The 25,568-nt window shown below is 41.1% G+C and overlaps 4 protein-coding genes and 2 long non-coding RNA genes across 6 annotated transcripts in view; 2 read left to right on the top strand and 4 right to left on the bottom strand.

The window, feature by feature from the left end:
- Window positions 1–334: 334 nt before the first annotated feature.
- On the bottom strand, window positions 335–2,622 carry LOC147319700 (uncharacterized). The gene has a single exon (XM_086312425.1). It carries the CDS (start codon window positions 2,484–2,486, stop codon window positions 1,260–1,262), a length of 1,227 nt encoding a protein of 408 aa, XP_086168551.1. The 5' UTR covers window positions 2,487–2,622; the 3' UTR covers window positions 335–1,259.
- Window positions 2,623–5,723: 3,101 nt separating this feature from the next.
- Window positions 5,724–8,049, top strand: LOC147319699 (uncharacterized). The gene is made up of 2 exons (XR_015131567.1): window positions 5,724–7,805; window positions 7,893–8,049. It is a non-coding gene; the product is annotated as an uncharacterized LOC147319699 (long non-coding RNA).
- LOC147319698 (ferric reductase 1-like) lies at window positions 5,726–10,411 on the bottom strand. The gene is made up of 5 exons (XM_086312424.1): window positions 9,278–10,411; window positions 8,618–8,676; window positions 8,363–8,500; window positions 6,782–6,813; window positions 5,726–6,696 (listed from the first exon to the last, which is right to left on the bottom strand). Exons 1-5 carry the CDS (start codon window positions 9,400–9,402, stop codon window positions 6,607–6,609), a joined length of 444 nt encoding a protein of 147 aa, XP_086168550.1. The 5' UTR covers window positions 9,403–10,411; the 3' UTR covers window positions 5,726–6,606.
- Window positions 10,412–16,916: 6,505 nt separating this feature from the next.
- LOC147319697 (uncharacterized) lies at window positions 16,917–21,390 on the top strand. The gene is made up of 2 exons (XR_015131566.1): window positions 16,917–21,146; window positions 21,234–21,390. It is a non-coding gene; the product is annotated as an uncharacterized LOC147319697 (long non-coding RNA).
- LOC147319694 (ferric reductase 1-like) overlaps window positions 17,772–25,568 on the bottom strand; it is a 34,609-nt gene continuing 26,812 nt past the window's right edge. Inside the window, exon 16 of the mRNA XM_086312420.1 lies at window positions 17,772–20,033. Coding sequence (XP_086168546.1) covers window positions 19,944–20,033 — 90 coding nt within the window. The 3' untranslated portion in view covers window positions 17,772–19,943. The remainder of the gene's footprint in view (window positions 20,034–25,568) is intronic.
- Window positions 20,095–23,558, bottom strand: LOC147319696 (ferric reductase 1-like). Its single transcript, XM_086312422.1, has 4 exons — window positions 22,513–23,558; window positions 21,959–22,017; window positions 21,704–21,841; window positions 20,095–20,150 (listed from the first exon to the last, which is right to left on the bottom strand). The coding sequence occupies exons 1-4, from the start codon at window positions 22,635–22,637 to the stop codon at window positions 20,110–20,112; spliced, it is 363 nt and encodes a 120-aa protein (XP_086168548.1). The 5' UTR covers window positions 22,638–23,558; the 3' UTR covers window positions 20,095–20,109.

Raw genomic sequence — 25,568 nt, 5'->3', positions numbered from 1 at the left:
TAACTAAGCACAAACAGAACATGATGGCTGGGGGGGAAAACACACGTGACCAATAATAGTAGACCTGTGCTACATTTGTCCAGCTAGGCAACACATATTTCTGCATAAGAGATACATGAGACACCCTTTAAATAAGCAAATTTCATGTTTAAAACATGGAAATGCAGCCAAAATGGACCATACAATGGCCTCAGTGAACACATCAGCACATAAGTAGAGATAAGGAAACTCAATCACATTAGATATTAATATTACTATGAGTAAATTATATATATTATATATTCTGTTATATGGTTTAAAGAATACAATGTGATAATCACACAGGAGAACGCTGTTTCCAGTTATACAAATTTATTTTATTTCACTATTAAAGAAACCAATTATGTAAATAAAAGCTCACCACAAGAACATCTCCCAACCCAGTCTTACAAAGTTGCAGTTACAATAAAAAATGGGTAGGGAACATGAACTGTTGGTGAGCTAAAAAACAATCCTGGTGCTGATGCTTGTCATTGAACGTTTTGGACAGAGCTCTTGATTGAAATGCCTACCGTTGTGTGTAGGCATTTCGGTCCAGATGTTATGGAGTTCAGTTCAGCTAAGATGTATTTCTAAAGCACCGGATGGCAAAAATAGCCGCTTCTCGGCTGTTTATATTGTAAGGTAAAGACCATACAATATAAGAGAGAAAACCCCCCAACAATCAGATGATCCCCTGTGAGCAAACCCTTGATGACAGTGTCTGTGAAGGTTATCAGTCATCAAGGCCATAGTAGTCTAAGGAGCTTGGAAAGAAAAGCGCCTGGACTTCTTTAAGTTAAAGAAGTCCAGGCGCTTTTCTCCAAGCTCCTTAGACTTGGTGACGGTGGGAAAGAAAAACTCCCTTTTAACAGGAAGAAACTTTCGGCAGAACCAGGCTCAGTGAGGGGCGGCCATCTGCCTCGACCGGTTGGGGGGGGGGGGGCACAGCTGTTATAACCCCTGACGCAGCATAGCTTCTAATTCTGAAAGATACGTAGATACCTTAAACCTGCACTCTATGCAGGACACCAAGCGATGACACGACTTGCAGTACTATAGGAGTCTATGCAGAAACAGTTTTCTCTCTTGAATCTCTGTAATTTTTTTGCTACTGAGTGTCTGGGTGCAGTCACTCATTTTGGGCCAATTAAATCAAATGAACTTCCATTGTCTAAGTTATAGCCCTATTGAACCTGCGTTAACCAGGTTTAATAGGGAGGGCCAAAGTCGTAGTTGTGCTAAATTTCCTCGAATTCTCCTCGGAGATTTTCGAGTAGCTTCCTTTGTTCTTGAAAGTTCTTTTCCATTTGTCTCATCGCTTCCCGTCCATTCCACATCTTTTTGGTAAGGTCACTAACCGTATTTTCCAAGGCCTTATTTTGTTGTTTGAGTATGTCAACTTGGACATCGTAGTTGTTTATCAGATTGTTATGTTCTTCCTGTGAAACTTTGGGAGTCTGAGCTTGGGTTTGCAACGCCATGTCTTCTGTTTTCAAGGCTTCCTGTGAATCATACAGATTTTTCTTGACCTCTTCAAGCTCTCTTTTCATTTCCTCAAATTCATGGCACAACAACTCCTTTTCTCTGTTGGTCACTTCAAAATCATGTTCGGAGTCTTTCTCAGTGGCTTTGGAGATCCGTGATTCTCCTTTCACACCCTCATCGTGTGGTTTCAGTTCTTTTTGAGAATCACCACTCCTTTTGGAAAGCTCCTGGAGGTCCTGTTCAAGAAGTTCGTTATGCCGCCTCAATATGTCAATTTCATGTGCAAAGCATTGGCGTTCCAGGGTCTGTCTGAGCTGTTCACTGTCCGTTGTTTTGTTTTCCTCATTCATGATCCTTTTTCTTTCTTCACTCTCTTGTAACTCTTTAAAGGCTGTGTTTGCCTGATGGAGCTCAGTTTTAACAGCCTGTATTTCCTGTTGCATGTCATCTTTTTCCTTTTCAAAGTCCCTTTTCAGCTCACACATGCGTTTTACCGTCACATCATTTTCCTCTCTTAAAGACTGGTTGTCCTTTTCCATGTCTCCCACTTTTATAACCAAGCCTGTCTTGCTGCTTTGCAACTCTCTGATTTCTGCCTCCATTTCCTGCATCACCTCTTTCTGTTGCTGGATCTCTTTGGTTTTGGAGCTGTTTAAATCCTTTAGAATTTGGTTCCAATATTCCAGCTCTTGAATTTTGAAGTGAATTGTTTCATTCTCTAGTTGCAGGTCTCTTTTCCTCTTGTTTTTAGAGAACCCACTTCGTTTGAAGAGAACTTCAATGTTTTTTTGGAGAATCTTGTTCTCATTTATGAGCTCTCTTTTTTGCTCCTTAAGGTCGGCGTTCTCGACTTTAAGGTCACGTATGGTAGAGTTTTGTTGTTTGAGAGTTTTATTCTCATTTTTCAGCTCTTTGATTTGCTGTTTAAGTTTTTCGTTCTCGGCTCTCATGTTGCATACAACAGGATTTGACAGACTCATATTTCAAATTGAAGTTGATGCTAAATCTCTGTACCAACTAAAAGATTTTTTAAAAATACCGTCGACTGTGTCAGAAACGCAAGTTTCGAGTAGTTTCCTGCCTAGTGAATTCTTCCACTCTCTTTGAAAGACTGCCAAGAGTGAGAACCTCTCCCCTATTTATAGGTTTTCGTGTGCTGATGTCATAAAGAAGACCAGAGATCAAAGGGATTCTGGTGAAACGTCACTGTGTCTGGTCTGGGCAGTTCTGAATTGAATAATAACAAAATGACGGGGGGCGTGTCTGGTAGCCATGTGAAGACGTGTTGTACAGGGCTCCTCAATGGACTAACTTGTTTCATAATTCCATTGCTCCAAAACTAACGAACTTTTAACAACAGTATGATAACACGCCCGTGTGCTGCTCTGAGGCACTTTTTACATCTTCAAGGCTACGGTGTACGAAATATGAGCAAAACTAGATCGGGGAAAGAGCAGGCCGCAAAAGCCTCGGACCTGTCACGGTTGTTAAAGAGTGGACTCAGGCGCGGAGCTCAGAAATAATGACAGTGCATTTATTTACAGTGCAGCAATGTGACAACAGCTCAAATGTGCAACAATGGTGATAGTGCGTCCCTCCTTCCGTGTAAGCCCGTGCGTGGTAGTGAGTAGGGGTGGGTTTTTATAATCGATTCATTGATTAAGATCGATTATGGCTTGGATAACGTAAAATCGATTAATTAAAATCCTGAATCGATTTTTTTAATATAAATTTATTTTGCCCGAAATGCCAGAATCTCTGGTGACATCTCACAAAATTTCAAGAACCACCAAACAGCTAAGACAGTAAATGAGAGCAGGAACACGGATTCTGCACAAAGACTTAAACACACAGCACGACCCGCGGATCAGAATCATTTAGATGTCGCCTTTCTCACCCGACGGCACGGACACGGTCGGGGCTGAAAGCCGACAGCTCACTGATTCTGATCTGTCGGCGGGTCCGCGCTTTGTGTTCACGCCCTTTATGCGCTGATTCTAAAGCTGTTAGTTTGATCTCTTTCCAAACAATATTGACCGAACCAGCAGCAAAAGAAGATTCACATAAACATCGTCATGAATTCACTCTGACTTTTACTGTTTTGCTTCCACCGCGATGCACAGCTCTCTCTCTCTCTCTCTCTGTCTCTCTGTCTCTCTCTCTCGCCCTCTCTCTCTCTCTGTCTCTCTGTCTCTGTCTCTCTCTCGCCCTCTCTCTCTCTCTCTCTGTGTACTTCAAGAACAGTTTCCCTTTCTTCATTATTCGCTTGCTTGTTATGCACAAGTCTACCGTTGTTTACAGCGCTGTCGGCCGCTGTTTTTTTCCCTTTTACATTCTTCCGAAAAGAAAACCTCATTTCTGCTGTTCAATACTGAACAAATTTAAACTTTTTAAAATTATTCAAAATGCAAAACGCTTAACCGTGTCTCTAATAAAACCTCTTTAACTTCAGAGGTAATGTTCATATGTTGATTAATGGTTTTCTTTCGTTTTTGATGTACTGCAGAATATTTTTATAAAATCCCAGGCCAGGAAAACCACCTTCATGTTTTTCTGTGTTTTATCTTCAGCTACTTTGACACAAAGGCATCTGCTGTGATGCTTACACCTTTGATAAAGTCTTGCGTGTGTCAGCTTCCTTTTTATTGATACAAAAATATGTAAATGTACTGATCTGAATTATAATATTTCTGACTGTCAAAATTTCCCAGATTTAAATCGAATCGAATCGAATTAAATCGAATCGTGGATCGAATCGATTCGGGACCTTGTGAATCGGAATTGAATCGATTCTAGAAATCAGTGACGATACCCAGCCCTAGTAGTGAGTGCCCGTCTCTCCTCCAAGTGCTTCCTTAGTGTCCGTAAATCCTCCGTCAATCCCTGGGTGAACACACACACACACACACACACACACACACACACACACACACACACACACACACACACACACACACACACACACAGGCAGGTCGACCGGTCAGGGCGCCGTCAGATCCTGACAGGACCATGCTGAGGACAGACCGGAGGCACCACCCCATGACATGAGTGAGATTATGAGAGCTATTGCTAGCTCTGAAAAGAGGATATTGGACCGTATCGATTCAAGCACAAAAGATTTATTATTCCAGAGGTTGGGACATATTTTTTCTGCACCTGCATTTTGGTACCTGAATGGCAAGCTCGCAAAGTCATCTGCTCTTCGTTTTATAAGCTGGAATGTTAAAGGTATAAATAATCCGGTTAAACGCACAAGGGCTTTTACTCATTTAAAATCATTGAGATCCGATGTTCTATATCTGCAGGAAACACACCTCCGATCAAGTGAACAAATTCAACTAATTAAACTGTTTCTCTGCTTGTCTGCATTGCCACAAATTGTTCTATTTGGTGATGTATCATAGAACTGTACTATATAGTGTATGTACGTTTCTGTGTTTGCTAGTAACTACCATCAACCTAAGGTCTCAGCTAATTTATCTTTGCAGAGATGTTCATTTGATTGTAACAGCAGTAGGAAAGAGCAGTAACAAGAGTAGGACAGCTAAGCTAATTATGGCTAAACATTTGGAATTTAGTGAAAGCAAAAATTGACCTTGCAAAGATGGATAGGTTTATTTAGAAAGTCAGCTATTTACATTTAGTGTTCGTCCCAAGTAGGAGATTTTGAATTGAGTCTAAATTGACCGCAAATTTACTTACATCAAAACTTACAAATTTACATCAAAACTTCTGAAGATGCAGGTCTCTGTGCAGCGGCTGAAGTCTGTGGTGTAGAGGGTGAAGAGGAAGGGGGAGAGGATGGTCCCTTATGGTGCTCCTGTGTTGCTGATTACCTTGTCAGACACACAATGTGGAAGACGCACATATTGTGGTCTTCCTGTCAGGTAATCAACAATCCAGGAAACTAGAGAAGCATCCCCCTGCATCGCTGTGAGCTTATCACCAAGCACTGGAAAAGTAAAAAAAACATGAACCTCACAGTGCTCGCCGGCTGGTCCGGGTGGATGTAGACACGATTGAGCAGATAGATGATGGCGTCCTGTGAGACGGGGCTGGTAAGCAAATTGAATGGGATCCTGATGTGGTCTGACAATGGGTGAGATCTGGTCCAGGATGAGCTTTTCCAGGGTCTTCATGATGTGGGAGGTCAGTGTCACAGGCCTGTAATCCTGGGGGCCACTGGGACGTGGCATCTTTGGTACAGGGACGAGGCTTGATGTCTTCCACAGCACTGGGACCCTCTTCAGACTCAGCATGAACAGTTTATGGAAGACTCCACAAAGCTGGGGGGCACAGGCCTTGAGGGGACTCACTCCATCTGGTCCAGCAGACTTGCCTGAGTGGAGTTTCTTCATTTGCATCTGAACCTGGTAAGCATTTAACACTACTACACTGACATACATAATTTTCAATTTAATGAAGTTAAAAATTTGTTGTCTTATTGTCAGTTGTTATTGACAGCAAGATTATTAGAAATATATGAAAAAATGTACATTAAATGGGAAGCTCAGGAGCTGAATCAATGACAGTTTTTTTTTTTCAAATGAAAGTGACAAAGGTGCAGATTCATACATAGATGCTGTCATATTAACAGATGTTAATGTGTGAAAAGGGCTTTAACCCTCCCATTATGATGTGGGTCGAGTTGACCTGATTTAAAAATGTAAAAGGAAAAATTGTTAAAAGTACTTTTTAATACAAAATTGCTGTTTGGCTTAAAAAATGTAACCAGCTTGTAAAATGAAACTGGTTTACCTGGCAGCCAGAGTGGAGGCTAAAGGCGACTGAAACTACTTCTTTCTTTGCAACTGTGAGACATATTATACACACACACACACACACACACACGACAGTAATGCTTGGCCCAGTGAAATTGAATGCTGATTGAAAGTACACCTTAATTATCAACTAAAAGCAAAAGAGAAAAAAAACATAAGTAATATTTTTTAAAGACATTACTGAGAAACTTTCCAGGATTCGCCAACTGATGCATCAGTGGGTCTGAATTTCCAGTGCAGTCTCTCATCAAGTATGTTAAAATTGATGATAAAATTCAACAAAACTACAGGGAAACACTCTGGAAGATTCTGCTGCTGCTCATTTTTCTCCAATTCCAACCAGAAGTGCCACCAAAAAGCAAAGGTTTCCCAGAAGGTACACAGCGATCAGGCAACTGTCACCTTTGACCTGACAAAAAAAGTAAAATTATATTAGAAATACTCCATCTTGTGGCAATCAGTGATTGCTTGCTTTTATATTTCTTTCAGCTTACCAATGCTGATTCCATTTGATCAGCAGTATCATCTGAAACCCAGAGCAAAGAACAGTGAAATATTGCAGGGCACATTAACTGAAGTGAACTAAAGCAGTCAGCTATGTTTTTAATCATTTTATTTATACAGGTTGAGTTATGATATTAGTTTTAAGCTTTAACAGAAGAAGAACAATTTGAAATCAATTTAAATAAAATTGAGTCGAGTTGAGTAGTTGTGGTGATTGAAAAAAAACAAAAAAACAACAACTTTCAGAACGATAACAATGTGCTGGAAGCTCTATGTAAACATTTAGCATGTCAAGTTGCCATTGGTCATGGAAAGTGTGTGCGGCACGGGGGGGTAAAACATTTTTTAAAAATCACCAAACATTAACCAGTTTTTGTAGACACAAAGAGGTTGTGATCATATTTTTTTTTAATAATTTGTGTGACTGAGCCACACATTGAGCCACAGCATTGTCAAACTACACGTGTCCAAAATTGGATAGTCTCAGTTGAGACAATTCAATGCAAGTTCTCTCTGATAACATTAGGTTGGTGGTGCATGAGCTGAGCCTTCGTGTATAGTATTCCCAGAGTATTTTCATGCATTTAATAAATCGAAAGATAAAGATTCCTTTGTCGCTGTACTTCAGCACAGTTAAAGTGTAACAGCTTTTGTTCCAGCAGACTACCATTGAGACATTCTTACGCGTTTTCACTCATCAATTCATAAATACCAATATTGTCAGGGTCCTGGGACTGGGCGACCCAGGATCCCTGAGCAGTCATGTATTATATTATTATTATTATTATTGCTGTGTATTTTGGTGTTGCTCCCCCTTCCCTGTGCTTGTGTATATGTGTGTGTGGGTGGCTGAGCACTTGTTTATAGGCGGCGTCAGGCCTGGAGGGTGTGGCCCTGCAAGGGGACTGGCCACACCCGAAGCCACACACCTGCTGCTGATCAGGCCTCGTCGGGGAGCTACTTAAGAGAGTCTTGGAGCTCCCACCGACGCGGGATCATTGCTTGGGACTCCACGTTAGTTACCCAGTTTAGGTTTTGGTCGTGTAGTGTATGCCTGCCATTGTTCAGTGTCCTGACTGCTGCCGCTATTGTTTCCCGCAGGAGGAGCGTGGAAGGCTTAAGGAGCAGCGAGCACCGGGAGTGCAGACACGGGAGCAGAGAGCACTTGGAGGACACGACACGGGAGTCTGGGGAGAAACACGGGGATTTATTGTTGTTTGATATCACCCTCTGTAAATAAACACTGTCTATACGTAGAGCACCGCGCCTGGGTCCTCCTTCCCCACTCCTTCCACGGTGTGCCATGCCGTACCGTGACAAATATTTGATGCTGCTGTGTTATACACAGAAAATCTTGTGATACAGTGCTGTTTATTTTACCCATCCAACCACATTCTGAGGTGTACAGGGGTTATACTCTTCGCTCAGTCAGCTAAATGCTGCTGAACTGATCAGGTGGCTCTTCACCGTGCAAATGGACTGTTGGGTCTAGATTGGTTTTTGTCATTAAAGTGTATATGGGTAGTGATGATTTTTTCCTTCATCACTGAAATGCAAAAAAAAAGGCTTACCTCTGTGTTTAACTACCCAATCATGGACCTCCAAAATGATGATGAAGAGAACTTCCCAGGCAAAGAAGCCACCCATCACTTTCAATAGCCACCCATCATCACTGTCAATCCTGTCCAGGCCTGTAAATATGGCTGCCACTGTGTGACACAAAGAAGCAGGCATTTTAAGACGAGCAGCATGGGTGACAGTGTGTCTGCTATTGAAAATGTTAGCATATATGCAAGATGGTAGAATGAAGTAAAACACAAGCTTACCAGCTATAGATTTTATTACCACCGCATTTAAAAAATGTGTCCAGTTGAACAGATACCTCCTATCAAAGAAAAGAGAAGAACTATAAAATCATCAGCTTCTGAAGTTCTTGTCTAAGATTTCTCCTGCATCCAATTTATGAAAACAAGTATCATTACTGAACATAGATTTTACTAAATCTATATTTCACTTAAAAAATATTTCATTTACTGAGTTGGCCTCCAAAGCTACAACCAGGCTATATTTATTAAAAGCACCATTATTACTAAGAGGAAGGAATAACTTTCACGAGTCATGTGCAAATTAGTTTCCTACTTGGTGTTTCAGTGTGAAAGTGTGCTCTGATAAAGCACATGCAGGCTACACTTTGCAAAAGTTTGAAATTTTAAAAACTTTTATGGCTGAAGTATGAATACAACTCTTAGGGTTATCAAATAACTTTATAACCTCACTTTGCCGCGTGAGCAGTGCATTTAGTCATTAAGCATGTACTGCCCCATTCCTTTGGTTTATCGTGTTTTCAAAATTTGTTAAATAATTGTAGAGAAAAAAAGAGTGAGGCCATTTTTAATTTTTTTTAAATAATATTTGAACAGAGTATTCTTAAATGTGTATAGGCATGATATAGTATATTAATTAAACACACACAGATGGATACATACAGGTGATGTTGTGGTCCGCAGCGCAGCAAGGCCCCGATAGGCTGGATGAGTGAGAGGATCATAACCAGGCACCCCAACACTGGATGTGCTCCCTGGATACCAAACACATTAACAGTGCTAATCATGGGGCATAAATATCAGTCTGAGAGCTGAAACACACAACTAAAGAGTGCTTAATGAATATCAAGAGAAAAGAAAAAAAAAACACTTTGAAGGGGTATATTAATCTTGCCTGTGGATGCAACTTGCAGACTGGAGGAGATAAGACATGGACATAACTAAGCACAAGCAGAACATGATGGCTGGGGGAGAAACACACGTGACAGAAGGAATGGGTCACAAGGGAAAAACATGGAAACGAGACGGGAGAAAAGGACATTACTGAAATACATGAAGGGCCAGGGCTGGGACAGCCAACCAGTCACAGACAAAGAGCCACATCATACACCTGGGCACACATGAACATCACCCATCCCTTCCTCTGTCCTGCGTTCAGTTTAGGGTATCGAACTCAGGACCCTAGCCTCATCAGGCCGGGGTCTTTGTGTGGAGTCTGGATGTTCTCTCGAGCTTCCTCCCACAGTCTAGGGACATGCAGTTAGTGGGGGTCTTCTCGCCCCGTTCACATTCACACAGAGATGAATTGAAGATCACCTTGTGGTTAGTGCCTTCTATTCGATGTACAGACTGAATAATAACACCTTCTAATTAGTTCTGTCTCCTATTGGTGCTCTTCTACGAGTGATCAGTGCTTGATGGCTTACTAAGCTTAACTTTTTTCCACAACATTGATAACAAACACACACAGAACAACAACAACATATGTTATCTAAAAAAAACTTGATTGGACCAAAGTTTTGATGTTCATCCTACATGTTTATTGAGATTGTCTAATGTCTGCGACGGTATCTTCTCCCACGTCTGCGGACACCCGAGGCCTTGTGGGGTCTCTTGTGTCTGCGAACGGGGCGAGAAGACCTCGCATGTTTGCGTCTATACCTGCGTCGTGGCATTGTCCAAAACGGCGGTACCTGCTCCACGTCACGGGTTCTATTTATGGACTCACCTGGCAACTTTAGTGATGTCACTGCTGATGTTGTCACTGTTGGTGTGACCTCATGACTCATTCATGCCATCTGAACTGTGGTGTAATTATCAGGTCACAGGGGGACGTGAATTTATTCACAAAGTTGATAGAGAGTTTGGGTCATAACTCAAAGACGCAATGATGCAGTCAAATCATTTGGAATTAAATATCTCTGTCAGTGCGCCCCAGGGTGGCTGTGGCTACAATGTAGCTGCCATCACCAGTGTGTGAATGGGTGGATGACTGGATGTGTAAAGTGCTTTGGGGTCCTTAGGGACTAGTAAAGCGCTATGCAAATACAGGCCATTTACCATCTGTAAATTACAAGATTTAGAGGGTTCTGACATCACAGTCATCTTTCTGACATTGACATCCAGTCTCTCTGTTGTGATGTCAAATATTAATGCCAGATTCGTCTCTCTGTTGTGATATCAAATGTCAATGCCAGATTCATCTCTCTGTTGTGATGTCAGATATCAATGCCAGATTCGTCTCTCTGTTGTGATGTCAGATATTAATGCCAGATTCGTCTCTCTGTTGTGATGTCAGATATCAATGCCAGATTCGTCTCTCTGTTGTGATGTCAGATATCAATGCCAGATTCGTCTCTCTGTTGTGATGTCAGATATTAATGCCAGATTCGTCTCTCTGTTGTGATGTCAGATATTAATGCCAGATTCGTCTCTCTGTTGTGATGTCAGATATCAATGCCAGATTCGTCTCTCTGTTGTGATGTCAGATATCAATGCCAGATTCGTCTCTCTGTTGTGATGTCAGATATCAATGCCAGATTCGTCTCTCTGTTGTGATGTCAGATATCAATGCCAGATTCGTCTCTCTGTTGTGATGTCAAATATCAATGCCAGATTCGTCTCTCTGTTGTGATGTCAGATATTAATGCCAGATTTGTCTCTCTGTTGTGATGTCAGATATTAATGCCAGATTCGTCTCTCTGTTGTGATGTCAGATATTAATGCCAGATTCGTCTCTCTGTTGTGATGTCAGATATCAATGCCAGATTCGTCTCTCTGTTGTGATGTCAAATATCAATGCCAGATTCGTCTCTCTGTTGTGATGTCAGATATTAATGCCAGATTTGTCTCTCTTTTGTGATGTCAGATATCAATGCCAGATTCGTCTCTCTGTTGTGATGTCAGATATCAATGCCAGATTCATCTCTCTGTTGTGATGTCAAATATCAATGCCAGATTTGTCTCTCTTTTGTGATGTCAGATATTAATGCCAGATTTGTCTCTCTGTTGTGATGTCAGATATTAATGCCAGATTCGTCTCTCTGTTGTGATGTCAGATATTAATGCCAGATTCATCTCTCTGTTGTGATGTCAGATATCAATGCCAGATTTGTCTCTCTGTTGTGATGTCAGATATTAATGCCAGATTCGTCTCTCTGTTGTGATGTCAGATATCAATGCCAGATTCGTCTCTCTGTTGTGATGTCAGATATCAATGCCAGATTCGTCTCTCTGTTGTGATGTCAGATATTAATGCCAGATTCGTCTCTCTGTTGAACAGTATCCGGGTTTACACCAGCCCACCAGATTTCTTATTTGTGTTGCCCTGTAGTAATCCTGTAGGCAAGGGATGCCTAATCCTCCTTTATCTTTGGGAAGCTGAAGTGTTTTGAACTTAAATCTTGGCTTTTTACCCGCCCATATAAATCTTGAGAGGGTCCTATCCCACTCTACAAAGTATCTATCAGGGTTTTCTATAGAAACAGACTGGAATAAGTTTAATATCTTTGGGAGCATATTCATTTTTATGATGTCCACTCTAGAAGAAATGCTTAGATAGACCATCTGCTAATATTTAGCATGATATCTTTTTTAAGTAGGGGGTAGTTGATTTCTTCCAAGCTAGTTATATCCATTGATAAGTTTATGCCCAGATATTTGATAGTTCTTTTGTCCCAGCTTAGTTTGTATTTGTTGAGCAGATTCTGGGGAGGGCTATAAAAGCTACTAAGAACTTGTGTTTTTTGTATATTCAATTTATATCCCGAGTATAGCCCATACTCCTTTAACACTGACATGAGCTCCATAAGTGATTCGGTAGGTTTTGATAAGTAAACCAAAATGTCATCTGCAAACAAGGCCAATTTCTGCTCACTTCCAGTGATATTAATCCCTTTTATGTTACCATTCTGCCTAATCCTTTCAGCCAATGGCTCTATAAAAATAGCAAATAAGAGTGGACTCAGTGGGCATCCTTGTCTTGTGGACCTTTCAAGCTTGAAAGCATCTGAAAATTCACCGTTAATCTTTACTTTTTCAGTTGGGCTATTATACAAGGCCCTCAATATAGTGATGATGGACCCATTAAACCCATGGATTTTTTTTTAAAATATGAAAAAAATGTAACTTTTTCCTTCCGTCATACTTCAGAAATATAATACATTAATTTTTTGAACATTTTAAAACATTTAAGTTTGCTCGTTGTATTTATAAGATCCTACATTGACGTGCTCCACAATCATTGGTCAGTCATGTTAAAATCCATTATCAGTGGAAAACAAACCTGATCCTCTACTAGAGGCGATTGTGCAATACCTTTTAGACATAACACTCAGCAAACAGTTATTATTAGTTAAAGTCAGTGAGATTTGGAGTGATACATGACACATGACGGAATAAGACACGCAGACTTAGCATGACGAACCGACGAGGAACACGTACACTGTGAATACATACAGAGGGAAAAGGGGACAGGAGATAAGACATGGACATAACTAAGCACAAACAGAACATGATGGCTGGGGGGGAAAACACACGTGACCAATAATAGTAGACCTGTGCTACATTTGTCCAGCTAGGCAACACATATTTCTGCATAAGAGATACATGAGACACCCTTTAAATAAGCAAATTTCATGTTTAAAACATGGAAATGCAGCCAAAATGGACCATACAATGGCCTCAGTGAACACATCAGCACATAAGTAGAGATAAGGAAACTCAATCACATTAGATATTAATATTACTATGAGTAAATTATATATATTATATATTCTGTTATATGGTTTAAAGAATACAATGTGATAATCACACAGGAGAACGCTGTTTCCAGTTATACAAATTTATTTTATTTCACTATTAAAGAAACCAATTATGTAAATAAAAGCTCACCACAAGAACATCTCCCAACCCAGTCTTACAAAGTTGCAGTTACAATAAAAAATGGGTAGGGAACATGAACTGTTGGTGAGCTAAAAAACAATCCTGGTGCTGATGCTTGTCATTGAACGTTTTGGACAGAGCTCTTGATTGAAATGCCTACCGTTGTGTGTAGGCATTTCGGTCCAGATGTTATGGAGTTCAGTTCAGCTAAGATGTATTTCTAAAGCACCGGATGGCAAAAATAGCCGCTTCTCGGCTGTTTATATTGTAAGGTAAAGACCATACAATATAAGAGAGAAAACCCCCCAACAATCAGATGATCCCCTGTGAGCAAACCCTTGATGACAGTGTCTGTGAAGGTTATCAGTCATCAAGGCCATAGTAGTCTAAGGAGCTTGGAAAGAAAAGCGCCTGGACTTCTTTAAGTTAAAGAAGTCCAGGCGCTTTTCTCCAAGCTCCTTAGACTTGGTGACGGTGGGAAAGAAAAACTCCCTTTTAACAGGAAGAAACTTTCGGCAGAACCAGGCTCAGTGAGGGGCGGCCATCTGCCTCGACCGGTTGGGGGGGGGGGCACAGCTGTTATAACCCCTGACGCAGCATAGCTTCTAATTCTGAAAGATACGTAGATACCTTAAACCTGCACTCTATGCAGGACACCAAGCGATGACACGACTTGCAGTACTATAGGAGTCTATGCAGAAACAGTTTTCTCTCTTGAATCTCTGTAATTTTTTTGCTACTGAGTGTCTGGGTGCAGTCACTCATTTTGGGCCAATTAAATCAAATGAACTTCCATTGTCTAAGTTATAGCCCTATTGAACCTGCGTTAACCAGCTTTAATAGGGAGGGCCAAAGTCGTAGTTGTGCTAAATTTCCTCGAATTCTCCTCGGAGATTTTCGAGTAGCTTCCTTTGTTCTTGAAAGTTCTTTTCCATTTGTCTCATCGCTTCCCGTCCATTCCACATCTTTTTGGTAAGGTCACTAACCGTATTTTCCAAGGCCTTATTTTGTTGTTTGAGTATGTCAACTTGGACATCGTAGTTGTTTATCAGATTGTTATGTGCTTCCTGTGAAACTTTGCAAACCCAAGCTCAGACTCCCAACGCCATGTCTTGTTTTCAAGGCTTCCTGTACATTACACAGATTTTTCTTGACAAGCTCTCTTTTCAGTGCCTCACATTCATGGCACAACAACTCCTTTTCTCTGTTGGTCTTGTTAAAATCATGTTGGTTGTCCTTTTCCATGTCTCCCACTTTTATAACCGAGCCTGTCTTGCTGCTTTGCATCTCTCCGATTTCTGCCTCCATTTCCTGCATCACCTCTTTCTGTTGCAGGTCTCTTTTCCTCTTGTTTTTAGAGAACCCACGTCGTTTGAAGAGAACTTCAGCGTTTCTTTGGAGAATTTTGTTCTCAATTAGGAGCTCTCTTTTCACTGCCTCAAATTGATGGTACAAAAACTCCTTTTCTCTGTTGGTCACGTTAAAATCATGTTGGGAGTCTTTCTCAGTGGCTTTGGAGATCCGTGATTCTCCTTTCACACCCTCATCGTGTGGTTTCAGTTCTTTTTGAGAATCACCACTCCTTTTGGAAAGCTCCTGGAGGTCCTGTTCAAGAAGTTCGTTATGCCTCAATATGTCAATTTCATGTGCAAAGCATTGGAGTTCCAGGGTCTGTCTGAGCTGTTCACTGTCCGTTGTTTTGTTTTCCTCATTCATGATCCTTTTTCTTTCTTCACTCTCTTGTAACTCTTTAAAGGCTGTGTTTGCCTGATGGAGCTCAGTTTTAACAGCCTGTATTTCCTGTTGCATGTCATCTTTTTCCTTTTCAAAGTCCCTTTTCAGCTCACACATGCGTTTTACCGTCACATCATTTTCCTCTCTTAAAGACGGGTTGTCCTTTTCCATGTCTCCCACTTTTATAACCAAGCCTGTCTTGCTGCTTTGCAACTCTCTGATTTCTGCCTCCATTTCCTGCATCACCTCTTTCTGTTGCTGGATCTCTTTGGTTTTGGAGCTGTTTAAATCCTTTAGAATTTGGTTCCAATATTCCAGCTCTTGAATTTTGAAGTGAATTGTTTCATTCTCTAGTTGCAGGTCTCTTTTCCTCTTGTTTTTAGAGAACCCACTTCGTTTGAAGAGAACTTCAATGTTTTTTTGGAGAATCTTGTTCTCATTTATGAGCTCTCTTTTTTGCTCCTTAAGGTCGGCGTTCTCGACTTTAAGGTCACGTATGGTAGAGTTTTGTTGTTTGAGAGTTTTATTCTCATTTTTCAGCTCTTTGATTTGCTGTTTAAGTTTTTCGTTCTCGGCTCTCATGTTGCATACAACAGGATTTGACAGACTCATATTTCAAATTGAAGTTGATGCTAAATCTCTGTACCAACTAAAAGATTTTTTAAAAATACCGTCGACTGTGTCAGAAACGCAAGTTTCCAGTAGTTTCCTGCCTAGTGAATTCTTCCACTCTCTTTGAAAGACTGACAAGAGTGAGAACCTCTCCCCTATTTATAGGTTTTCGTGTGCTGATGTCATAAAGAAGACCAGAGATCAAAGGGATTCTGGTGAAACGTCACTGTGTCTGGTCTGGGCAGTTCTGAATTGAATAATAACAAAATGACGGGGGGCGTGTCTGGTAGCCATGTGAAGACGTGTTGTACAGGGCTCCTCAATGGACTAACTTGTTTCATAATTCCATTGCTCCAAAACTAACGAACTTTTAACAACAGTATGATAACACGCCCGTGTGCTGCTCTGAGGCACTTTTTACATCTTCAAGGCTACGGTGTACGACATATGAGCAAAACTAGATCGGGGAAAGAGCAGGCCGCAAAAGCCTCGGACCTGTCACGGTTGTTAAAGAGTGGACTCAGGCGCGGAGCTCAGAAATAATGACAGTGCATTTATTTACAGTGCAGCAATGTGACAACAGTTCAAATGTGCAACAATGGTGATAGTGCGTCCCTCCTTCCGTGTAAGCCCGTGCGTGGTAGTGAGTAGGGGTGGGTTTTTATAATCGATTCATTGATTAAGATCGATTATGGCTTGGATAACGTAAAATCGATTAATTAAAATCCTGAATCGATTTTTTTAATATAAATTTATTTTGCCCGAAATGCCAGAATCTCTGGTGACATCTCACAAAATTTCAAGAACCACCAAACAGCTAAGACAGTAAATGAGAGCAGGAACACGGATTCTGCACAAAGACTTAAACACACAGCACGACCCGCGGATCAGAATCATTTAGATGTCGCCTTTCTCACCCGACGGCACGGACACGGTCGGGGCTGAAAGCCGACAGCTCACTGATTCTGATCTGTCGGCGGGTCCGCGCTTTGTGTTCACGCCCTTTATGCGCTGATTCTAAAGCTGTTAGTTTGATCTCTTTCCAAACAATATTGACCGAACCAGCAGCAAAAGAAGATTCACATAAACATCGTCATGAATTCACTCTGACTTTTACTGTTTTGCTTCCACCGCGATGCACAGCTCTCTCTCTCTGTCTCTCTGTCTCTCTCTCTCGCCCTCTCTCTCTCTCTGTCTCTCTCTCTCTCTGTCTCTCTCTCGCCCTCTCTCTCTCTCTGTGTACTTCAAGAACAGTTTCCCTTTCTTCATTATTCGCTTGCTTGTTATGCACAAGTCTACCGTTGTTTACAGCGCTGTCGGCCGCTGTTTTTTTCCCTTTTACATTCTTCCGAAAAGAAAACCTCATTTCTGCTGTTCAATACTGAACAAATTTAAACTTTTTAAAATTATTCAAAATGCAAAACGCTTAACCGTGTCTCTAATAAAACCTCTGTAACTTCAGAGGTAATGTTCATATGTTGATTAATGGTTTTCTTTCGTTTTTGATGTACTGCAGAATATTTTTATAAAATCCCAGGCCAGGAAAACCACCTTCATGTTTTTCTGTGTTTTATCTTCAGCTACTTTGACACAAAGGCATCTGCTGTGATGCTTACACCTTTGATAAAGTCTTGCGTGTGTCAGCTTCCTTTTTATTGATACAAAAATATGTAAATGTACTGATCTGAATTATAATATTTCTGACTGTCAAAATTTCCCAGATTTAAATCGAATCGAATCGAATTAAATCGAATCGTGGATCGAATCGATTCGGGACCTTGTGAATCGGAATTGAATCGATTCTAGAAATCAGTGACGATACCCAGCCCTAGTAGTGAGTGCCCGTCTCTCCTCCAAGTGCTTCCTTAGTGTCCGTAAATCCTCCGTCAATCCCTGGGTGAACACACACACACACACACACACACACACACACACACACACACACACACACACACTGGCAGGTCGACCGGTCAGGGCGCCGTCAGATCCTGACAGGACCATGCTGAGGACAGACTGGAGGCACCACCCCATGACATGAGTGAGATTATGAGAGCTATTGCTAGCTCTGAAAAGACGATATTGGACCGTATCGATTCAAGCACGAAAGATTTATTATTCCAGAGGTTGGGACATATTTTTTCTGCACCTGCATTTTGGTACCTGAATGGCAAGCTCGCAAAGTCATCTGCTCTTCGTTTTATAAGCTGGAATGTTAAAGGTATAAATAATCCGGTTAAACGCACAAGGGCTTTTACTCATTTAAAATCATTGAGATCCGATGTTGTATATCTGCAGGAAACACACCTCCGATCAAGTGAACAAATTCAACTAATTAAACTGTTTCTCTGCTTGTCTGCATTGCCACAAATTGTTCTATTTGGTGATGTATCATAGAACTGTACTATATAGTGTATGTAAGTTTCTGTGTTTGCTAGTAACTACCATCAACCTAAGGTCTCAGCTAATTTATCTTTGCAGAGATGTTCATTTGATTGTAACAGCAGTAGGAAAGAGCAGTAACAAGAGTAGGACAGCTAAGCTAATTATGGCTAAACATTTGGAATTTAATGAAAGCAAAAATTGACCTTGCAAAGATGGATAGGTTTATTTAGAAAGTCAGCTATTTACATTTAGTGTTCGTCCCAAGTAGGAGATTTTGAATTGAGTCTAAATTGACCGCAAATTTACTTACATCAAAACTTACAAATTTACATCAAAACTTCTGAAGATGCAGGTCTCTGTGCAGCGGCTGAAGTCTGTGGTGTAGAGGGTGAAGAGGAAGGGGGAGAGGATGGTCCCTTATGGTGCTCCTGTGTTGCTGATTACCTTGTCAGACACACAATGTGGAAGACGCACATATTGTGGTCTTCCTGTCAGGTAATCAACAATCCAGGACACTAGAGAAGCATCCCCCTGCATCGCTGTTAGCTTATCACCAAGCACTGGAAAAGTAAAAAAAAAAAAACATGAACCTCACAGTGCTCGCCGGCTGGTCCGGGTGGATGTAGACACGATTGAGCAGATAGATGATGGCGTCCTGTGAGACGGGGCTGGTAAGCAAATTGAATGGGATCCTGATGTGGTCTGACAATGGGTGAGATCTGGTCCAGGATGAGCCTTTCCAGGGTCTTCATGATGTGGGAGGTCAGTGTCACAGGCCTGTAATCCTGGGGGCCACTGGGACGTGGCGTCTTTGGTACAGGGACGAGGCTTGATGTCTTCCACAGCACTGGGACCCTCTTCAGACTCAGCATGAACAGTTTATGGAAGACTCCACAAAGCTGGGGGGCACAGGCCTTGAGGGGACTCACTCCATCTGGTCCAGCAGACTTGCCTGAGTGGAGTTTCTTCATTTGCATCTGAACCTGGTAAGCATTTAACACTACTACACTGACATACATAATTTTCAATTTAATGAAGTTAAAAATTTGTTGTCTTATTGTCAGTTGTTATTGACAGCAAGATTATTAGAAATATATGAAAAAATGTACATTAAATGGGAAGTTCAGGAGCTGAATCAATGACAGTTTTTTTTTTTCAAATGAAAGTGACAAAGGTGCAGATTCATACATAGATGCTGTCATATTAACAGATGTTAATGTGTGAAAAGGGCTTTAACCCTCCCATTATGATGTGGGTCGAGTTGACCTGATTTAAAAATGTAAAAGGAAAAATTGTTAAAAGTACTTTTTAATACAAAATTGCTGTTTGGCTTAAAAAATGTAACCAGCTTGTAAAATGAAACTGGTTTACCTGGCAGCCAGAGTGGAGGCTAAAGGCGACTGAAACTACTTCTTTCTTTGCAACTGTGAGACATATTATACACACACACACACACACACACACACACGACAGTAATGCTTGGCCCAGTGAAATTGAATGCTGATTGAAAGTACACCTTAATTATCAACTAAAAGCAAAAGAGAAAAAAAACATAAGTAATATTTTTTAAAGACATTACTGAGAAACTTTCCAGGATTCGCCAACTGATGCATCAGTGGGTCTGAATTTCCAGTGCAGTCTCTCATCAAGTATGTTAAAATTGATGATAAAATTCAACAAAACTACAGGGAAACACTCTGGAAGATTCTGCTGCTGCTCATTTTTCTCCAATTCCAACCAGAAGTGCCACCAAAAAGCAAAGGTTTCCCAGAAGGTACACAGCGATCAGGCAACTGTCACCTTTGACCTGACAAAAAAAGTAAAATTATATTAGAAATACTCCATCTTGTGGCAATCAGTGATTGCTTGCTTTTATATTTCTTTCAGCTTACCAATGCTGATTCCATTTGATCAGCAGTATCATCTGAAACCCAGAGCAAAGAACAGTGAAATATTGCAGGGCACATTAACTGAAGTGAACTAAAGCAGTCAGCTATGTTTTTAATCATTTTATTTATACAGGTTGAGTTATGATATTAGTTTTAAGCTTTAACAGAAGAAGAACAATTTGAAATCAATTTAAATAAAATTGAGTCGAGTTGAGTAGTTGTGGTGATTGAAAAAAAACAAAAAAACAACAACTTTCAGAACGATAACAATGTGCTGGAAGCTCTATGTAAACATTTAGCATGTCAAGTTGCCATTGGTCATGGAAAGTGTGTGCGGCACGGGGGGGTAAAACATTTTTTAAAAATCACCAAACATTAACCAGTTTTTGTAGACACAAAGAGGTTGTGATCATATTTTTTTTTAATAATTTGTGTGACTGAGCCACACATTGAGCCACAGCATTGTCAAACTACACGTGTCCAAAATTGGATAGTCTCAGTTGAGACAATTCAATGCAAGTTCTCTCTGATAACATTAGGTTGGTGGTGCATGAGCTGAGCCTTCGTGTATAGTATTCCCAGAGTATTTTCATGCATTTAATAAATCGAAAGATAAAGATTCCTTTGTCGCTGTACTTCAGCACAGTTAAAGTGTAACAGCTTTTGTTCCAGCAGACTACCATTGAGACATTCTTACGCGTTTTCACTCATCAATTCATAAATACCAATATTGTCAGGGTCCTGGGACTGGGCGACCCAGGATCCCTGAGCAGTCATGTATTATATTATTATTATTATTATTATTGCTGTGTATTTTGGTGTTGCTCCCCCTTCCCTGTGCTCGTGTATATGTGTGTGTGGGTGGCTGAGCACTTGTTTATAGGCGGCGTCAGGCCTGGAGGGTGTGGCCCTGCAAGGGGACTGGCCACACCCGAAGCCACACACCTGCTGCTGATCAGGCCTCGTCGGGGGAGCTACTTAAGAGAGTCTTGGAGCTCCCACCGACGCGGGATCATTGCTTGGGACTCCACGTTAGTTACCCAGTTTAGGTTTTGGTCGTGTAGTGTATGCCTGCCATTGTTCAGTGTCCTGACTGCTGCCGCTATTGTTTCCCGCAGGAGGAGCGTGGAAGGCTTAAGGAGCAGCGAGCACCGGGAGTGCAGACACGGGAGCAGAGAGCACTTGGAGGACACGACACGGGAGTCTGGGGAGAAACACGGGGATTTATTGTTGTTTGATATCACCCTCTGTAAATAAACACTGTCTATACGTAGAGCACCGCGCCTGGGTCCTCCTTCCCCACTCCTTCCACGGTGTGCCATGCCGTACCGTGACAAATATTTGATGCTGCTGTGTTATACACAGAAAATCTTGTGATACAGTGCTGTTTATTTTACCCATCCAACCACATTCTGAGGTGTACAGGGGTTATACTCTTCGCTCAGTCAGCTAAATGCTGCTGAACTGATCAGGTGGCTCTTCACCGTGCAAATGGACTGTTGGGTCTAGATTGGTTTTTGTCATTAAAGTGTATATGGGTAGTGATGATTTTTTCCTTCATCACTGAAATGCAAAAAAAAAGGCTTACCTCTGTGTTTAACTACCCAATCATGGACCTCCAAAATGATGATGAAGAGAACTTCCCAGGCAAAGAAGCCACCCATCACTTTCAATAGCCACCCATCATCACTGTCAATCCTGTCCAGGCCTGTAAATATGGCTGCCACTGTGTGACACAAAGAAGCAGGCATTTTAAGACGAGCAGCATGGGTGACAGTGTGTCTGCTATTGAAAATGTTAGCATATATGCAAGATGGTAGAATGAAGTAAAACACAAGCTTACCAGCTATAGATTTTATTACCACCGCATTTAAAAAATGTGTCCAGTTGAACAGATACCTCCTATCAAAGAAAAGAGAAGAACTATAAAATCATCAGCTTCTGAAGTTCTTGTCTAAGATTTCTCCTGCATCCAATTTATGAAAACAAGTATCATTACTGAACATACAATTTTACTAAATCTATATTTCACTTAAAAAATATTTCATTTACTGAGTCTGGCCTCCAAAGCTACAACCAGGCTATATTTATTAAAAGTACCATTATTACTAAGAGGAAGGAATAACTTTCACGAGTCATGTGCAAATTAGTTTCCTACTTGGTGTTTCAGTGTGAAAGTGTGCTCTGATAAAGCACATGCAGGCTACACTTTGCAAAAGTTTGAAATTTTAAAAACTTTTATGGCTGAAGTATGAATACAACTCTTAGGGTTATCAAATAACTTTATAACCTCACTTTATAACCTCACTTTTTTAAATAATATTTGAACAGAGTATTCTTAAATGTGTATAGGCATGATATAGTATATTAATTAAACACACACAGATGGATACATACAGGTGATGTTGTGGTCCGCAGCGCAGCAAGGCCCCGATAGGCTGGATGAGTGAGAGGATCATAACCAGGCACCCCAACACTGGATGTGCTCCCTGGATACCAAACACATTAACAGTGCTAATCATGGGGCATAAATATCAGTCTGAGAGCTGAAACACACAACTAAAGAGTGCTTAATGAATATCAAGAGAAAAGAAAAAAAAAACACTTTGAAGGGGTATATTAATCTTGCCTGTGGATGCAACTTGCAGACTGGAGGAGATAAGACATGGACATAACTAAGCACAAGCAGAACATGATGGCTGGGGGGGAAACACACGTGACAGAAGGAATGGGTCACAAGGGAAAAACATGGAAACGAGACGGGAGAAAAGGACATTACTGAAATACATGAAGGGCCAGGGCTGGGACAGCCAACCAGTCACAGACAAAGAGCCACATCATACACCTGGGCACACATGAACATCACCCATCCCTTCCTCTGTCCTGCGTTCAGTTTAGGGTATCGAACTCAGGACCCTAGCCTCATCAGGCCGGGGTCTTTGTGTGGAGTCTGGATGTTCTCTCGAGCTTCCTCCCACAGTCTAGGGACATGCAGTTAGTGGGGGTCTTCTCGCCCCGTTCACATTCACACAGAGATGAATTGAAGATCACCTTGTGGTTAGTGCCTTCTATTCGATGTACAGACTGAATAATAACACCTTCTAATTAGTTCTGTCTCCTATTGGTGCTCTTCTACGAGTGATCAGTGCTTGATGGCTTACTAAGCTTAACTTTTTTCCACAACATTGATAACAAACACACACAAAACAACAACAACATATGTTATCTAAAAAAAACTTGATTGGACCAAAGTTTTGATGTTCATCCTACATGTTTATTGAGATTGTCTAATGTCTGCGACGGTATCTTCTCCCACGTCTGCGGACACCCGAGGCCTTGTGGGGTCTCTTGTGTCTGCGAACGGGGCGAGAAGACCTCGCATGTCTGCGTCTATACCTGCGTCGTGGCATTGTCCAAAACGGCGGTACCTGCTCCACGTCACGGGTTCTATTTATGGACTCACCTGGCAACTTTAGTGATGTCACTGCTGATGTTGTCACTGTTGGTGTGACCTCATGACTCATTCATGCCATCTGAACTGTGGTGTAATTATGAGGTCACAGGGGGACGTGAATTTATTCACAAAGTTGATAGAGAGTTTGGGTCATAACTCAAAGACGCAATGATGCAGTCAAATCATTTGGAATTAAATATCTCTGTCAGTGCGCCCCAGGGTGGCTGTGGCTACAATGTAGCTGCCATCACCAGTGTGTGAATGGGTGGATGACTGGATGTGTAAAGTGCTTTGGGGTCCTTAGGGACTAGTAAAGTGCTATGCAAATACAGGCCATTTACCATCTATAAATTACAAGATTTAGAGGGTTCTGACATCACAGTCATCTTTCTGACATTGACATCCAGTCTCTCTGTTGTGATGTCAAATATCAATGCCAGATTCATCTCTCTGTTGTGATGTCAAATATCAATGCCAGATTCGTCTCTCTGTTGTGATGTCAAATATCAATGCCAGATTCATCTCTCTGTTGTGATGTCAAATATCAATGCCAGATTCGTCTCTCTGTTGTGATGTCAAATATTAATGCCAGATTATTCTCTCTGTTGTGATGTCAGATATCAATGCCAGATTCGTCTCTCTGTTGTGATGTCAGATATCAATGCCAGATTATTCTCTCTGTTGTGATGTCAGATATCAATGCCAGATTCGTCTCTCTGTTGTGATGTCAGATATCAATGCCAGATTCGTCTCTCTGTTGTGATGTCAGATATCAATGCCAGATTCGTCTCTCTGTTGTGATGTCAAATATTAATGCCAGATTCGTCTCTCTGTTGTGATGTCAAATATCAATGCCAGATTCGTCTCTCTGTTGTGATGTCAGATATTAATGCCAGATTCGTCTCTCTGTTGTGATGTCAGATATCAATGCCAAATTCGTCTCTCTGTTGTGATGTCAGATATTAATGCCAAATTCGTCTCTCTGTTGTGATGTCAAATATTAATGCCAAATTCGTCTCTCTGTTGTGATGTCAGATATCAATGCCAAATTCGTCTCTCTGTTGTGATGTCAGATATCAATGCCAAATTCGTCTCTCTGTTGTGATGTCAGATATTAATGCCAGATTCGTCTCTCTGTTGTGATGTCAAATATTAATGCCAAATTCGTCTCTCTGTTGTGATGTCAGATATTAATGCCAGATTCTTCTCTCTGTTGTGATGTCAGATATTAATGCCAGATTCGTCTCTCTGTTGTGATGTCAAATATTAATGCCAGATTCGTCTCTCTGTTGTGATGTCAGATATCAATGCCAGATTCGTCTCTCTGTTGTGATGTCAGATATTAATGCCAAATTCGTCTCTCTGTTGTGATGTCAAATATTAATGCCAAATTCGTCTCTCTGTTGTGATGTCAAATATTAATGCCAGATTCGTCTCTCTGTTGTGATGTCAGATATTAATGCCAAATTCGTCTCTCTGTTGTGATGTCAGATATTAATGCCAGATTCGTCTCTCTGTTGTGATGTCAGATATCAATGCCAGATTCGTCTCTCTGTTGTGATGTCAAATATTAATGCCAGATTCGTCTCTCTGTTGTGATGTCAGATATCAATGCCAGATTCGTCTCTCTGTTGTGATGTCAAATATTAATGCCAGATTCGTCTCTCTGTTGTGATGTCAAATATCAATGAAAGATTCGTCTCTCTGTTGTGATGTCAGATATTAATGCCAGATTCGTGTCTCTGTTGTGATGTCAAATATCAATGCCAAATTCGTCTCTCTGTTGTGATGTCAGATATCAATGCCAGATTCGTCTCTCTGTTGAACAGTATCCGGGTTTACACCAGCCCACCAGATTTCTTATTTGTGTTGCCCTGTAGTAATCCTGTAGGCAAGGGATGCCTAATCCTCCTTTATCTTTGGGAAGCTGAAGTGTTTTGAACTTAACTCTTGGCTTTTTACCCGCCCATATAAATCTTGAGAGGGTCCTATCCCACTC

The sequence above is a fragment of the Aulonocara sp. 'chitande type north' Nkhata Bay genome, linkage group LG11 (genome assembly GCF_057382095.1).
Source record: "Aulonocara sp. 'chitande type north' Nkhata Bay isolate Kocher_YH1m ecotype deep benthic linkage group LG11, A_spYH_male_GT1.1, whole genome shotgun sequence".
NCBI lineage: Eukaryota > Metazoa > Chordata > Actinopteri > Cichliformes > Cichlidae > Aulonocara > Aulonocara sp. 'chitande type north' Nkhata Bay.
The sequence above is the reverse complement of the archived record's forward strand: the minus strand, read 5'-3'. Positions and strand labels throughout refer to the sequence as shown.

Excerpts from the sequence above, each read along its gene's own strand:
- LOC147319700 (XM_086312425.1), bottom strand. The coding sequence starts at position 2,486 with ATGAGTCTGTCAAATCCTGTTGTATGCAACATGAGAGCCGAGAACGAA.
- LOC147319698 (XM_086312424.1), bottom strand. The coding sequence starts at position 9,402 with ATGATTAGCACTGTTAATGTGTTTGGTATCCAGGGAGCACATCCAGTG. Across the intron at positions 6,814-8,362 it reads TTGGGTAGTTAAACACAGAG|ATGATACTGCTGATCAAATG; the intron begins GTAAGCCTTTTT and ends TCTGGGTTTCAG. Across the intron at positions 6,697-6,781 it reads ATCAAATGGAATCAGCATTG|GTCAAAGGTGACAGTTGCCT; the intron begins GTAAGCTGAAAG and ends TTTTTTTGTCAG.
- LOC147319696 (XM_086312422.1), bottom strand. The coding sequence starts at position 22,637 with ATGATTAGCACTGTTAATGTGTTTGGTATCCAGGGAGCACATCCAGTG. Across the intron at positions 22,018-22,512 it reads TGCGGACCACAACATCACCT|GAGGTATCTGTTCAACTGGA; the intron begins GTATGTATCCAT and ends TTTCTTTGATAG. Across the intron at positions 21,842-21,958 it reads GGTAATAAAATCTATAGCTG|TGGCAGCCATATTTACAGGC; the intron begins GTAAGCTTGTGT and ends TGTGTCACACAG.